The sequence below is a fragment of the Pagrus major genome, chromosome 11 (assembly GCF_040436345.1).
Source record: "Pagrus major chromosome 11, Pma_NU_1.0".
In the NCBI taxonomy this organism is placed as follows: domain Eukaryota; kingdom Metazoa; phylum Chordata; class Actinopteri; order Spariformes; family Sparidae; genus Pagrus; species Pagrus major.
The window spans coordinates 26826549-26842976 of NC_133225.1; the positions used below are offsets into that span (position 1 = coordinate 26826549).

At 41.3% G+C, this 16428-nt stretch overlaps 1 protein-coding gene across 1 annotated transcript in view; it reads right to left on the reverse strand.

The window, feature by feature from the left end:
- Window positions 1-14325, reverse strand: part of gpc1a (glypican 1a) — a 42013-nt gene extending 27688 nt beyond the window's left edge. The window contains exon 1 of the mRNA XM_073476957.1: window positions 14175-14325. Within this exon, the coding sequence (XP_073333058.1) occupies window positions 14175-14325 (151 nt within the window). The remainder of the gene's footprint in view (window positions 1-14174) is intronic.
- Window positions 14326-16428: the final 2103 nt, after the last annotated feature.

Here is a 16428-nt window from a genome sequence, read left to right on the forward strand (position 1 = left end):
GTGATCAGCTTGTACTCCTTGCCTCAACGTGCAGGACATGGGAATGTTTGCTTCCATCGCTTTCCACCAGAAAAAAGGAAAGAAAAAAAAAAGACCGTTTTAGGATCACAACTGAAACAACCAGTGAAATTGAAGAATGGTAAATGTGGTGGAAGAATGAGGACGTCATCTTCCTGTGCCACAACCAAACTGAACCGAGAACTGAAATGACCACAGTGTGAATGAAAACGAAATACAGCAATAGAGTCAACTTCTTGAGGCTTGGTAATTACGTCAACTTGTGTTACACTGTGCACAAGCCAGTCTGTTATTCAGTTCATTCAACAGCTTGTTTCATTAGTGGTGAGTGTAAATCTTTGAAAACCAAATGACATCTGGTGTAATTCAACAACTTCTGGTGAAAACATGTCACCAATGCAATTCGTCAAAGTGAGGAAAAATCTAAATGTTTATCAGATAACCAATATTTGCTCAACCGCTGTACAACATGAGTGGTTAATCTCTTGTAGTGACGATGTCTGACATGATTCAGATGAAAAGTAAGGAAAATGCAAAGCAGCTTTTTAAATTTCACAGTGAGCGATTATTCCTTTTCTTGGGAAGTCTATTCACAGAAATTCATTATAATGTCTCCCATGGTGCCTTCGAGCAAGGACCTGTAAGTACTGTGCGGGAGCGTCTGCACAAAGAGTGGAACATTTCTAAAACTCAGATGGATGCCCTGGTGCATCGTCGGGATATGACGCACGCTGTCTTCAGGATGTTATGAGCCAAGGAGCAGTTTTTATGCAGCTCGACACCTCTATCAAATAAACTTCTCTGGCACTCCCGACGGTAAACTATCTAATAAAAACAGAAATGCCATAAAAATAACAATAAAAAATTACATGAAATAGCCTCGGAGCTGACACTCAGGAGGTTAAAATGATAAAAAGTAGGAGAAAGCCTTGCTGTAGGGAGCACGGGAAGGCATGGTGTTTGGATTTTCACAGCAACATGTCTAATTATAGGCCTCTGTCTGAGCGTCACATGAAAACACACAGTGAGGGAGTCTTTCTTTCCACAACTCTCATGATATCCACCGGGGAATGACGGGTGGTTGTGAGTGTGCATGTATGTGTGAGTTCAATGTCAACAAATCAACAACTTGAAACAGAGCTGATGCTTGTTTTCAGGTGACAGTGACAGCATGGCCCCTTATTGACTGGGCCTTTGAAACTCTCTCCTCAAAATCAATATCAGATTAATGTTTTTCAGACATGTGACTCATTCTCACACAAGTCCCAAGTCTTTTTTTCTTAGGCAAGTCAAATCCCGAGTCAAGTCACTGCCGACCCCTCCCAAGACACTCCAGTCTTACCTGCAGTATCTGGACTTTATGAGAGAAAAGACAAGGTATCAGTACCTGTCTAATAATGATATCACTGGACAATTGATCTGACCTGTTCAAAAAAGCATAACAATCAATACAATTTGGAATTCATAAATGAATTAGTTATAATTATTGATATTCAGTGAAATAAAAAGAAATAGCTTACTTCTTCTCGTTCAAAAAAATTCCCTCCCCATTACTTTGAAACAGTGAAATACTGAGAGCCAGACTGAAAAAACATAAATAAACTTGAGTCGACTCGAGTCCAAGTCACAAGTCTAGAGCCTGACCGATGTGCAGTTTTTGGGGCCAATACCAATATTAAAAAATTCACAAGTTCTTTGCAGTGATCCCTAAAATGTGGTTATGAAACACTTGTGACAAAAATACGTAATGAGGGCAGGATATTTAACAGTTTAACAGCAAACTTAATCATCTAAAATGACATCAGTGAACTGAAACAGTAAATATAAATATTTATAAATAACACTAAACACGTCTGTGCATTCTTTTAAACCAACCATCAGCCATTATCAAAATCACATTGTATAGTCCAATACTGGTATATCCGTGATGGCTAATATCTGCCGGATATCAGATATTTTTAGACTTTGGCATGATACACAATATATATCTTGATATTTTAAAATCCTGTCAAAAGCACTTCATAACTGTTGCAACTGGGCGACAAAATCACATATCACAATATTTTTGACCAAATACCTTGATATCGATATTGAAACAATATTGTACAGATGAACTTTTGGTGCTTTTACAATAACACAATTAGACTTTTGATAAATAATCATCAGTAATTTGAATATAATGACAAGCAGACAACAAGTAGAACAGTCCGGTAAGTTCAGGAAATGACATCACTTTACTGTAATGCAGCCTTTCAAACCAGGAGAAGACAACACTTATGTCATATCAGGATATAACAATATACAAAATCTAAGACGATACATAGTCTTATATAACTATAATGATATAGTATCTATATATTTCCCAGCCTTAATTAAAATCCATCACCTTCCCACTCAGCTAACATGTGATGTATCAGAGGTGATCATTCACCTCAGAAGTCCAGTTACACTCAATGAGATCTGCCTGTTAATACTCTCTAGCGCTGATCCAATCAGTGCGCTGTGTGTGCATGTGTGTGTGCATGTGACCTTTCAGTAAGGACACTGAGTGGCTTTTACACTCACAACAAACATCCTCTTCTGTAGCAAAGCACTGAGTTGCCTTATATTTCCTTCTAAAGAGACCATTCAAGCTATAAAACGTACAAAACCCCTGCTGGGGTTTGAGGAAAACTCTTACAAACTGTGTGATTTGCTCCAATTATGTAACGTCTCCCCTGGTGACTGTACAGTACATTGAACACATTTACAGCCGCTCAGTCAACAAGCGGAGGCTAATTTGACAGTTAAATATGTTTTTGGCTGCAAACAAGTGTCCATTTGCAGAATACAAATCCTCTGGGGAATACAGTTTGTGTTTTGGTGATTTTTATGTTTTTTACTTGACAAAAGACAATTTTCTTTATTGATTTTATGCAGCCCGTCAAAAGTCTTCTATAAATGTCTCAGAGGTTTGGGAATGCATTTATGAGGAGGCCACGCAGCCCGACACCGCTACATCCTCCGCAGACATTGAATTAAAAGGAAGCTCTCCGGAGCAAAGTTACCTGCAGTGTTACTTTTAACTAGCGTACTTGAAGCAGTAGCTTGACGTGTCAATGAAAAACTTCACTAGCCGACTGGAAGCTGATTTATAAACACAGCTTTTATGACATATGATATGCACCTAGTTGCCAGTTCATTAGGTGCATAACTAGGTGCATCTAATACAAAAGTCCTTCAATAAATCCTGAAGGTTTTTAAAACTGTTCATGAGAGGTGTTGATGTGACTTTATGGTGCTTCTGAAGGCTGAAGCTTGACAGGGGTTTCTAGGATTTTGTGTCCTGACTGTGACTGTTAGACTGTCTTAGTTTTATCTTAGTGTAATCAACTGGAAAAGTGTGTATTATATTAACAATATAACTGAGAATAATCACTTCATTACACGATGATACATCCATCTAAAAAGCTTTATGAAACCTTTTCCAAACCAGCTACTTGAACTGTAAACGACGTCTGTTTTCCTATAAACACTCATGTTGATTTAGCTGTATCATTCTGAAGTAAAGACTCACTGCTTCACTAAGACTGAGAATTACCACAATCCAATTAATCCCTGTAATAACCAATTAATAGAAATCCGGCCTTGTAATGCCTCACTGTACAGTCTCTAATGCGCATTTCTGCGGATAACCCACTGAGGAGGCTGCACTCGTGTCCTTCCCTCAAATTACAAACCACGATGCATGACAGTTAATATGCAGAGCTGAGAGCTGAAACTCAGGTTGAACTCACTAAGCCGACACATCACATCCACTCCTGACGTCTGTATTTGCTGTCATGAGAAGTCATTACAAATGCTTATACTTTAGCTGAAGTGCGAGTGAAGGCTTGTAACTGTAGTACTACTGCACTGTGGCAATACACATATGTAGTGTTATTACTTCAGGATACTCGGTTCATTACTCTTTTATCAGATGGATATAAAGAACAGGGATGGGATGATAAAAGATTTTATCACAGGCGGTGATAAAAAAAATTCTCACAATAAGTTGATCATTGTGAAACGTCAGTATCAGGATAATACCCAATATCCTCACAAGAATGACTTGAAAAAGCTGTCTAGCTCGCTGACACACAGTGCTATTTGCGATTCTTGATTTATTTCAAATTGCCGAAGCCTGTCACCACGTCTGAAGACATGGTTTGCATGTTGCATCCCCCGGAAAAGCAAGTTTAATTGGATGTGTGCAAATACTACAGCTTCCAAACTAAAATCCGACATGGAGATGAGGTTACCACCGTTTATTTATCCGTTATTTGTGCAGGAGGACTCTATGATTTATGATTACTTGTTTAAGATTCTTTGATTGATTCTTTTTCATGACTAAAGGATGTGTGTCCTATCTGTGATGCAATAAAAATATCCTTTTCCCAACACAAGGTAAGGTTAAAATTATGTTTTTAGTTTTCATCCCAGTTATGTTGGACAGAGTAATCATGACATGAAACTCTCATATCGTTCCATGTCTAACAATGAGCGCCAATTAAAATGCACAAGGAAAATGCCAATACTGTTACTGTTATACCTCTTTGTTGAACATGAATAAATCAGCAGTAAATAAATGTAGGTCTGAACAAAATGTTTGTATTCATTATAAATAAATTGTTCTGCTTAAGTACTCAATAGTCTTTGGTCCACAAAATGTCAGAAAATAGCGAAAAATTCACAATTTCTCAGACCCCTGTTGCCTTAAGATAACTTAACAGCTATTTTAGTCCAAAATATTCAGTTTCCTAAGATAGAAGATGAAGAAAAAGGGAAGCTAGAACCAGTAAATTGGTTAAATTTTTGCATTAAAAATTACCGAAATGATTAATCGATTACCAACATTGTTAATAATCATCTGTCAAACGACTAATCAATTTAACAACTATTCATTTAAGCTCTAAGTGAATGAATCTGATCTGATTAAACTGTGCAGTTGTCTCTTGTTGGAGAATCAGCTCAGGAACCAGTCAGTATAACCAGTCCTGCACCAGTTCATTTCAATGTAAATGCCTGTTACACCAATAAATCTTCATCCCTTCAGCCCAGACACACATGCAATACACACACACACACACAGAGTATACGGCCCCCGTGGAGCATATGTATGAGGAACGTTGACTCATAAAGCAACCGAGCAACCAGCGAGTCGACCACATCACACAAACAGCTCATCTTTTCATTTGGAAAACAGATGGACGCTCGACTCCCAGAGAGGGGAGGGGAGGAGATGAGAGGAGGGCTGGAAGGAGGAGGAGGAGGAGGAGGAGAAAGTAAAAATAGCGGCTGATAAGAAGGAGGAAGTAAACATTAAAGAGAGGAGAAAGAACAGGGATAAGAGGTGTGAAATAGAGCAGGGGGAGACGGAGCAGAAGGAATGCAGAGGAAAAGAGAGCCAGGGGTTATCGAGAAACGATACTGGTTTGTACCACATTGATTTTAAGGTGCAGAGATTGATGTTAAGGCATCGAGCGCTTTGCACTTCTGCTCCTCGGTTCTTTTTCTTCCCCCACCTACCACTCCTATTTTACGTGATCATCATAGGGATGCAGGGGGGTTGTATGACCATAACCCTTGCGTTCATCAATTTTACTTGACTACATGTGGGCAACGGAGGAATTTAATCTATTGTGCCTTTATCCACAGTCATTCTCGATAATAGCTTTGGGTTCATATGTAGAATGTAAATGCGCATTATTAACGTGGCTACAATACATATATCAACAAGCTTCAACACTATGGAAGAAGATTAGGGCTGCACAAAATGGCAATGTGGCCGAGAGCAATATCCAAATCGCAGACGCTGCAGTTTTTTGATAAAGGTAAAATGTTTGACAAAACTGTTTTATGATGAAGTACTGTAGTGCTGCAGAGATGGACTGGCCAACAAATCTTCTTCTCAGGATGTTTGGTGCAGACCCCAACAAAGTCCGGTTATCAATATTCTAGTTTGAGATTTGAGAGTTTTTTCACAAACAATGAAATCCTGAATCATATCACAATTGCAATATCTGTCAAAATAATCAGAATGTTGTTTTTCTTACCATATCAATAAAAATTTGCAATCAATGCTATTTGTCGCAGTCGTAGTCACTATTGTCAAGCTTTATTTTCTTGTATGGCACATGCACAATTTACAAATTAGCAGATAGACATTAACAACCGGTCCTTGATTTCATACAGCAGGAAACAAAAGCATTTCTAGCTGACACCTCTGATTCTGTCACCACAGTCAGTGTTTTTTGTCCTCACAGAACCTTGTCTGTCTGCTCAACGTTTGCCTTTATGCTCGTCCGTTGTTCTTTTTTCTGTTTCACTCTCAACATCACAAGCAAAAGCGTTTCTGAGCGTTTCTAAACGTGACTAAACATGTTTGGCAGATGCAACACTAAGTTTATTGGAATATTAACTTCCCCAGCTCCAATAAAATGGAGGACAGAGCTGCTAACGTTAAACCACTGCCATGACCAGTTTCCACAAAACAGGGAAACATTACACATTTTACATTTCCTGTAACCTCATAAACTAATGTTGGTTAATGATGTGCACTTTGGCCTTGGAAGTAACACTAGGTTACAACTGTAGGTGCTAAGCTAGTTAGCCGAATATGCTAGCATTGTTGCTTATGTTAGACCCATAAACACACTTAATCTTAATTTGTTTGTGAGCTTTTGGTTCAGGTAAGGCTATCAGAACACTTTACATGCTAACACATATAGCACATATAGCATATATGCTGTAAGCTTCAGCATTTCAAGATATCCAAATTCATACTAGCCAAAGCTATGATTGGAAAATCACTGTTAGTAGCAAACAGTCAGTCCTGTGACTGTGGCAAATATTTACTGCTGCCTGCACAAACACACATTTCTCATGAAAAAGCATCAGAAAATGATCAAATACAGAGCACATGAGGCAGGATCAGTAGCAAACCAGTTGCAGCAACATCCAGCCCATGTCGATGAAGGAGGGATGACAGGAGAGGCAGCCAGGACAGAGCCTCCTCCCTCCTCCCTCTCATCTTCACTCTGCTCTCCTCTCCTCACCTCCTCTCCCCTCACTCCCTCCTCACCTCTATCTCTCTCTCATGTCGCTGCATCAGACATCATGAAAGATTCACAGCTCTGCTTTTAACAGATCTCACCAACCACCACCACCACACCCCCGCCCACCTCATGCACACAGAGACTCTACCCTGCACTCACAGATCTGAGTCTGTCTGGAAAAACAATGCAGAGGTGGAAGACAGCAAAAGTTATGGAAGGGCTTAGAGACATTGTGTGGGTTTTGTGTGTGTGTGTGTGTGTGTGTGGACTGGGTATTCATCGTTCCACTTGGTGGTGTGTGCTGTGAGCGCCCGAGTGAGCATGTGATGTGTGACAGATGACGGACAGTATCAATTTCCTCTCACACACATACGTAAACGCTCACACACACACACACACACAAAGGTTTCACAGACAGGGGAGGCAGATATGAGACAACATCAGCAGATGTGCAGCAGGTAAACTGTTAAATATTGGTGCTGGCTTCAATTCACACACATAATTTGTCTTTGGCTTTTTATAGCAGTATTCTCATCAAGAAATGTTCTTCAGGCACTACTGGGCACAGCAAGGAGAGAGGTTGTATTAAGCCTTTATTTAGTCAGGCAGATTGGTTGATACGCAGAGCAGTTTGAGCCTCACAGGGTCTTCATCAAGGTGGAAATAGTAAAAGGGGGGGAAAAAACATATATTGTACGTTATGTAAGAATTGGCCACCTGATCATACTCAAACAAACAGGGGGCAGCATATTACAAGAGTAACTGCTAACTGTGGCTGCCGTTGGCTTGTTAACTCGATTAGCCGTGCATCTAGTGGTAATGTTGGAATGGAGCGGGCTGTTGCTCTCTAGTTAGCATGCTAACTTCAGTAGATATCTCAGCAACCCAATACATAGACGTCACCACATCAAAAATGTTATTTATTCACATTCTGCTCATAATTTTAGTTTAAATAAAAACACATATTGCATCTTTAAGAGCAACTTAAGGTTCCCTGGACTTACCTATGAGTAAAACTGACAAGTTCTCGAATAAACATTTTAAAATACATTTAAATTCGCAAAATGCAAAATAAACTGTGGCACTGATTAAATGTGGCACAGAATTTCTCTCTGGAAACTAGGAACTACTGATAACTTTCAAGAATCAATGTAAATCCAGTGGTTTCAAGCTTACAAATGCTAAAAAACACGCTCTTGAGCTGCGGTCACTGGCATCCTTCTTGCCTGTAACTCCATCCCCTTCATCTCCCAACATAAATGTCAGGTAATAACCACATGACACAGTCTGTAGAAATGTCATAACGGTACGAAGCCCGTGACACGTAGAAGTGCGAACAAATCAGCGGTTTACAGAAACGTCAACTGTCAACATTTTATTTTATATGTATGACTTGTACTTGTAATAGTATTGTTATTTTGACATTAGTGGAACATCTGAGTACTTCTTCCAGTACTGATCGTGGCTTACATGAAGCAGGTGACTGAAACGAAGGTGAGGCTTTCGGTTGACCGGAAATACAAAACTTGCACCGATCAGCCCTAACATTAAAATCACTGACAGGTGAAGTGAATAACAGTGATCATCTCATTAGAATGCAATGTTCCTCCGGAGAAACTTTGGGTCCTAGTATTCATATGGCAAAAAAAAATGGAAAAACTACTCCGTAATGGCCCGAGGAACATGACAAAGAGCTTGAGGTGTCGACCTGGCCTCCAAACTCCCAGATCCCAATCTGATTGAGCATTCGTGAGACGCCTCTGAACAAGTCTGATCCGTGGAGGCCTAAACGTGGATCAGACTTAGTTCTGACCTGTCAAGACATGGACACAGGGGCATTGGTAGCAGTTACTTTGAGTTCTGTAGGCTGCGAGGTGGGGCCTCAATGGATCGGTCTTGTTGAGTGACGTTCCATGGATGCACAACTGTACTGGGAGCTGAAGACCAGGACCCAAGGTTTCCCAGCAGAATGTCGCATTGTAACGACATGATGATTGTTATTCACTTCAGCTGTCAATGGTTTTAATGTTCTGGCTGATCGGTGTATATCAGATCTGTGTGAATGAATGATGAGGAGTCTGTATGATTCCTTACATTTTTGGTTGTTCGAGCTTTGACAGACACTTTTTTAATTACATCATCTCCTTGAGTCCTCTCCTTCAGCAGTGCTTTAATGGCACTCAACTGACTCCTAACATGCATTTAACGATAATAGAACATGGATTCATTTGCATTTTCTCTTGCAGATTTATAAATCTGTAAAAAAACAAACATCATTGCACTTAATTTGGAGGGAAACTTGGATTTTTCGTCAGCCCTGTAAGTGTATCTAAAGAAACGGCGCTGACATTGTGTAAGTGTGAATGAGTGGAGGCTCCCTAGTTGACTCAGCCTTGTTTAAGAGTTATTGACTCGTAACCAGACCTGTAATGTATCCTAATCTACATGTAATCTGACCTAAACACACTGTATCATGTTAGACTCTGCCATTCAAACGCACATCCTCCCAGCATGTTCTTTCAAAACAGGCAACAACGTGACAAATGCTAAATATGTAGGCTCCATAACACACACACACAAACACACACACAGGCATAAAAACGTAACACCTACACAGGTGAACACGAAGCGTGCAGGATATATAGCCTCTCTCTGTTTCTGTGTGACATACGATCACATGGGTGTGTGCTGCTCTGCATAGACAATGAATGTGTGAATGAAACTAAGTGTCTTCCCTGGAGAAGGTGTTGGCTTTCACTGACTTTTAAACACACACACACACACACACACACACACACTATAGGACAAGCTAGTCTTTACCTATTGACCAGGTAGAGGGTACAATGTGTGTGAGTTAAAAACGCTTGCAGGCACAGAGACAGACAGGCAGACAGCAGGAAGGGCGACTTCCATTCACATGGTGTTAAACCTAAAGCACAATAGGTGCAAGCTGGAGGTTTTAACTCTGGGCAGGAATTCAGAGCATCTGCTTGTTAGATTACACACTGTTTACTTTAGAATTAGGATATTTATCATATACACTAACAAATACACTAATACACGTCTCATTCCCTGTTAATCCCCGGCAACAACACTCATTTCATCACCAGTCTGTACTCTAAAGCTGATATACACCTGGCAGGATGTGGCAGGTTGGCACACCGTATATATTCAGGTTCCTTGTTGAATCTGAATGCAAATTTCAGAACTGCGTTCCATTAAAAATAAAGTGAAAAAGCTGAGCTTGTTGGTTTGGAAGAAACAGGAGGAACAGATGGAGAATTTTGATTGCTTGGTTTAAAATACTTTTGCATTGCATGTCACTGATGTTCAACTACAGTAGCTGGTGGTCGTAACAGTCATAATAGTTGCCAGAATTCACCTGTGAGAATCACACATCAAAATAATGTATATTCAAACGCACATGACGGACCACAAACTTATAATTATGAGACTGTGGGTGTCCAAGAGACCAGGAAAAGACATGGATTAGAAAATTTAAGGAAATAATAGCAGAAATTGAGTTGTGGTGTGAGGAGGGTTACATATCAAATCTAAATAATGTCAGACTAAAATGTGTCTGGAGTTCAAAATCCAACTTGAAGGTATCAAAAGTTGGCAGTGAACACTTGGTCTTTAAACACAGTACTGAGATGTTGGACTTCTGTTTTTGATTTATAAAAGGGTTTTGTAGAAAAACATGTTTATTTTTCTCAAATCACAGTATGAAAGGAATTGGTACTCGTCCCTAATGAGGAGAAGCATCTTGTCTTTTGAGGGATTTGTCACCAAGTCATGTCAGTAAACTGAGGTAACCTTCTCTACCATTATTACCAACAGCAACAGTGTTGGCTAGTTCTGTGTGTGTCATCATGGCACAATGTGATCCTGGAGGGAACAACCACCGAAACAGTTCTGAATACTTTGCCAGGTGTTTCTGTGTCTGTGGGCAGATTTTTGCGGCTAGTTTTATTCCATTGCAAGATGGTCTCTAATTGTGCTCTGCAGATAACGCTGATCACGAACTAATCGTGACTGGCAACAGCGGGCTCTTGTCCCAAATCATTAGGAGACTGTTTGTTCCTCCAAATGTGAGCCTGCATGAACAGGAAGGCCACAGGGCTGAAACATCACCGCATGTGATCAGTGCACTGAGTGATAATAAAGACATCAAGCAAGGCTGAATGTTCTGCTTTCTTTTGTTCACCACTGTTTTTGTTTTTATATTTACCTGATTTTACACTTGTTTCCCTGCACTTTAACATGTTTCAGTCTGTATTAATATATTATAACCTTTCTGATAGGGATGCCACGATATACCAATATTGACCATTACTGTGATATTAAAAAAAGGTATATTGATACACATATGATAACAAAATCCAACGCTTGTGGATCTTTTGTTTATCAGTTTATCCGGTTGAAATAATGAAGTTCAATTGTTCTTTTTGTAAACTTTGTTCACAGTTTTAGTGACAGAATCTCTCTCCACCTCTTGTTGCCAAAAAAAGACACAACACACAGTAAACAAAGTTAAGGATGAATTTGTTTCTCTAAATATTGCATATTCTCATTATCCCCAGACATCCCTACTTGATACTGAGGTAAGATGCTCTCCCCTGTTTTACAGCTTTCTAGTGTATCGGTATCAATATTTAGTTGCAGGCACATAAAAATAAAGTAATTTGTGCCAAAGACTCTTGTTTCTCTTATTCTGAAAAGAAATCCCACTGTCTTATGCTTTAAATGTTTTTAAATCCACGCAGCATTAACCTGTCCTTCAGTTTTAAGCCCTTTTATAAGGTCTGACAGGCAACAGGGGCATCATACCTGAACGTTTTCATGACAAGGTCAGGTTAAACCTTCGGCAACAGTGAAAAGAAAAGGGAAAAAAACGCAGAACTGGAGGAGGTTGTTACTTTGGAGGCTTTATTTGCACTGATGCAAGCTTGCATCAATAATGGTGGGTGGAAATGCAAACACTGTAGCACTAACTATGCATTATCCCAACAATTACTGTCCCTCTTAATGGCCGTAAAGGTGCAGAAAAGCCATCCAAATGATTGTTTTCCAGGTGCAGAAATGATGCACCCAAATTTTGTTCATATGAGGAATCTCACCCTGGTCGACACTCAACATCCTCCAGAGTGACACCGACAGGAGCGCAGAGGAGTCTGTCTCTCCCTGAGCAGAAAGAGCTAAATTTACCAACCTTGGGTCTCTGAGAGGAGAATGATTGAAGAGCCCCTGTTGTGGGGAATTCTGCTGCCAGTCGCCATCTTTCTGTTCATATCTGGTTTTAATGGGTTCTGGGAAAGGAAAAACTCTTGCTCAAATAACTAGAGCAGATCAAGGTCCAAGTGACTGAAGCATTGTGTTTTTCATCTGTCAATAAAAGATGAGTTTTTAATGGAAAGGGAGGGAGAGCGACGTGTCGGGTCTCTCCCTCGCTCGTCCATGAAGCACCGGCAGAAACCTTGAGTGACTCACTTGCTCTGTCTCTGTCAACCTGCCTCACTGTTTGTCTCTCCTCTTCCCTTTTTTCTGCCTGTTTCTGTCGCCTCCCTCGTGTCTGTTTGTTGGTCTCTATGTCACACACACACACACCCACACAAACACATCCACACATCCAATATTAATAACTCACCCGCCCATACAAGACTATTTTCATTGACACATCGTGAAATGACCTTCAGATGGTACACACTGAGCACATAAGCACGCCTCAATCTCGCCTCTCTTTCATCTCCTCCTTTGCCAGACTTTCTGTGGATCTTTAGGTGAAATACGTGAGGAGGCAGAGAGCGACAGATGATCGCCTTAGAGGGGAAACAACTCAATTTCGCAGTCCCCACTTTCACATTTTCCTCCTTGTGCACTTTCCTCAAGGCCAAGACAGTTTAATCAGCACTGGTAAAGGGTGGCGACCGTGCAGAGAGATGAGATACAGAGACTCTGAAGTGTGATGTCCGGTTGACTGACTGGTCCACTGACTGAGTCTCGAGCTGATTGATTAGTTGACTGGCTGCGTAATTGACTGATTGATTTAATGCATGATTGCTTGAATGGTTGACTGGCTGACTGACTGACAGGAGAGGGTACCAGGACCAAACAAAAGAAAAGAACACAACAACAAAATCTGACTCTCTCCTCTTGTTCAGCTCAACTTTATTACAGCAGCTTGTGCTGCGAGCTTGCTGAGCTGTGCTTGCTATCGCCCCAGGCTAGCCTAAATTATTAGTTTATGCAAATGACAAAACAGGCCATTTCAGCATCTTTTGAGCCACACACACACACACACACACACACTCACCACACCTGCAGTCCAGAGCAGAGCAGACAATGAAAAATGCCCGAGAACACGAGCGTAGTACCACTATTCAACATGGAGTGAAAAGCAGCCACAGGCAGAAAGCAGATCTATATTTCCTCTGTAGGTTACATTAAACAAACAGCTTTTAACACCTGAGCCTCAGCAAACAATCACAAATGCCCTGAATAGACCATAATAGCGCCTCAAGACACATGGCTTACACCCACCTGCAAGTCTGCCCTCAGCAGAACAATGAAAATGCCCCAGAAAGGACTGTAAGAGGGATGTGCAAGAGGGTCTACAGACTGGGAAACACTTCAGTTAGGATGAGTGCACTGCTCAGTGAGGGAAAATGGAAAATAGGAGGGTTTGGAAAGGCTGGATAATTGCACAGTAAGACACATAAACTGCAGACTAATACAAGCAAACACGCCTTTTCAGAACAATAAAACAAGTTCATACAACTTTAAACTTGGCAGACAAGCTTCAGATGCAGGTTCATTAACATTAAAACCTATGCACTAGCCAAGCAGTTCTTACTTATGAAAATAAGAATATAACGATATGAATCTTAAAGGAGTATTGCAAAAGAAATAATAAAAACACTACAAATCCCCACATACTGTTGCCACAGGACTACCTCATCATATCAGAACTAGTCTATATTATATTAATTAAAAACTCGATAAGTGCTGTGAAATGCATGAAACTGTGTTTTTTATTGTTTTTTTTTTTTTTTATGGAGAATAATTTCCCCCCAAACTCACCGGACATCTCAGTCTGGGGCACGTCTGCCAGAGTGAACCCTTTCCCGGTGTAGAACTGCGGCAGGTCGCTGCAGCTCCTGTCCGCCCCGGCCACCGGGCCCGGTGCAGCGCACACACACACCAACACACAGAGAAGCACCGGGAGACGCATCTTCTCAAGTCTAGTCCTTTCCCCCCCTCAGTCACTCAGACACTCCTGGAGATTTCTGATCCGAGTGAATCAAACAGGAGTTGTTAGAGGATCCCCCTTTTTCTTATTCTTCTTCTTCCTCTTCTGCCTTGTTGTTTTATTTTGAAGAGTTTTCAGTCTGTCAGTGGGAGCACAAGTGGCGCCCGTTCAAACTGCACGGAGCGCCGGGTTAACTGACGCACGGACAGCCACGCGAGACAGAGGGGCAGTCCTGGCTGTTTCTGCGGGAGAAGAGAGCTGCGACGCGCGGCTGTAGGTGTCAGGTACACGCCGCTCCTCCTCCTCCGCCTCCTCCTCCTCCTCCTCGTCAGCGCTGCTGGGTGCGAGCCGCAGAGATGTCAGAGACAAAAGGGAGAGAGAGACAGAGACAAACAGGGAGAGAGAGAGAGGGAGGGAGAGAGGGAGAGGGCAGGTGTCGCTCAGTCAAAGCCGGCGCACACTATCGGTTCATGATTATGGAGATGAGCCGGTTCAAAAGCCAGAAAAAGAGTAAAATCCGGTATTTTACAAGAGGTTTCAGACAACAGAAGAACCGTCCGGCTCTCCAGGCTTTGGGACAATGAAATGTGCCTTTTCTCTCTTTCTCTTTGTGTGTGTGAACATGAGTGTCTTCTGCTGCAAGGACCAGGGGCTGAACAGCGCCACCTGCAGGTCCTCATACCAGGAGAGAGCGTGGAAGAATCACACCAGAGGGATCCCGGATTAAAAATGTATTGTATTTATTCTCAGTAATTGGAAGTGACAGTGTACACAATGAGAGGCGGTACTGGTTTCACTATCCGGAGCGTGAGGGCTTCAAATTAGAAGAAATCCCAAATAATGGAAAGTGTTGTGAAAAACAGAGGACTGACCGCAGGAGAGTTTAGGCTTGTCTTTGTTCCTCAGTCATCAACATGAAATGTCCTGGCTGAAGGAGTGAAACACCTCCTTGTGGTTCACTTGTATACATGCTACACAATACTCACTCAACCTCACCACTCTTGACACCATTACCTTTAAAGTTTGCATAAAATCTTTCTTTGCTCTTTTTTTTTTTTTTTTTTTTTTTTTTTCTCAGAAAGTACACCATACATAGTTGAAAATGATGAGATTATGTAAGGTGAGGTGTGTGACAAAGGAAGGGGAAATAAATAAAATGAAGTAATTGCAATTATAACAGAGGTGTTACAGAGGTGAGCTGCAGGACTACAAAGTCACAAGTGAAAAAACAAGTCAGGTCACAGTTAGTTTGGAGTCCAATCTTGGAAAAAGTGTACTCTTCTTGATCAGTCTAACAACCCTGGACCACTCCGAATGCTCTTTGTTATAAACTGTAGCTCAACAAGGCTTGTGGCAGCCTTCTCCGTGACTAACATGTCCTGAAAACATCTGTCACTGATCACCGTCCAGTGAATCTCTACAAAATCTTTCTTGCTTTCCTAATTTTCTGGCTGCACTTTGGTGTGGAGCTGCTGTGTCCAGTAAGGAAAAGAGAAGTTGTTCATGTTTATCCAATCTTTATTTAGGTTCTAATTATGCTTAAAACTAACAACACATCAACATCAACAACAACTAACAAAACTTCAACGACCAAAAAACTAGGGTTAGGGTTAGGGAAAGGGAAAGGTTAGGGTTAGGCATGGGTAGGAGAGGCATCGGGGTGGGATGGGGTTAGGTGATCAGGTGTTTAGGGGTTAAAGGACAAGGTACTGTGAACTGAGGTGGACTGAATTCTGGTTGGGGGCCACCTTGTCTGTAGCTGAGCCTCTCATATTGGATTTGGAGGTCATTGTGAATTTTAAGCAGCTCACCAAAGTCATCGTTAAGATCACTGTGCCTCCTCGCCAGATCCGTGTATTCCCGCTGCAGGTGGCACAGAGCCTTTGCGCTGTCATCCTGGGAAGTTTTCTGCCGAATGTTTGGCTCTGCCAGCTGTTGCTCCTGAAGAATGGAGTAGCTGTACTGAGCTCTCTGGAGAGCTGCAGCAACGTTCTGCTTTTCCTCCAGAGCCTCCTGGAGCTCGAGTTTCTTGTCTTTTCCTGTTTTAACTCATCTTCAAGTTCTACCTGTCCTGTCTTGGACGTC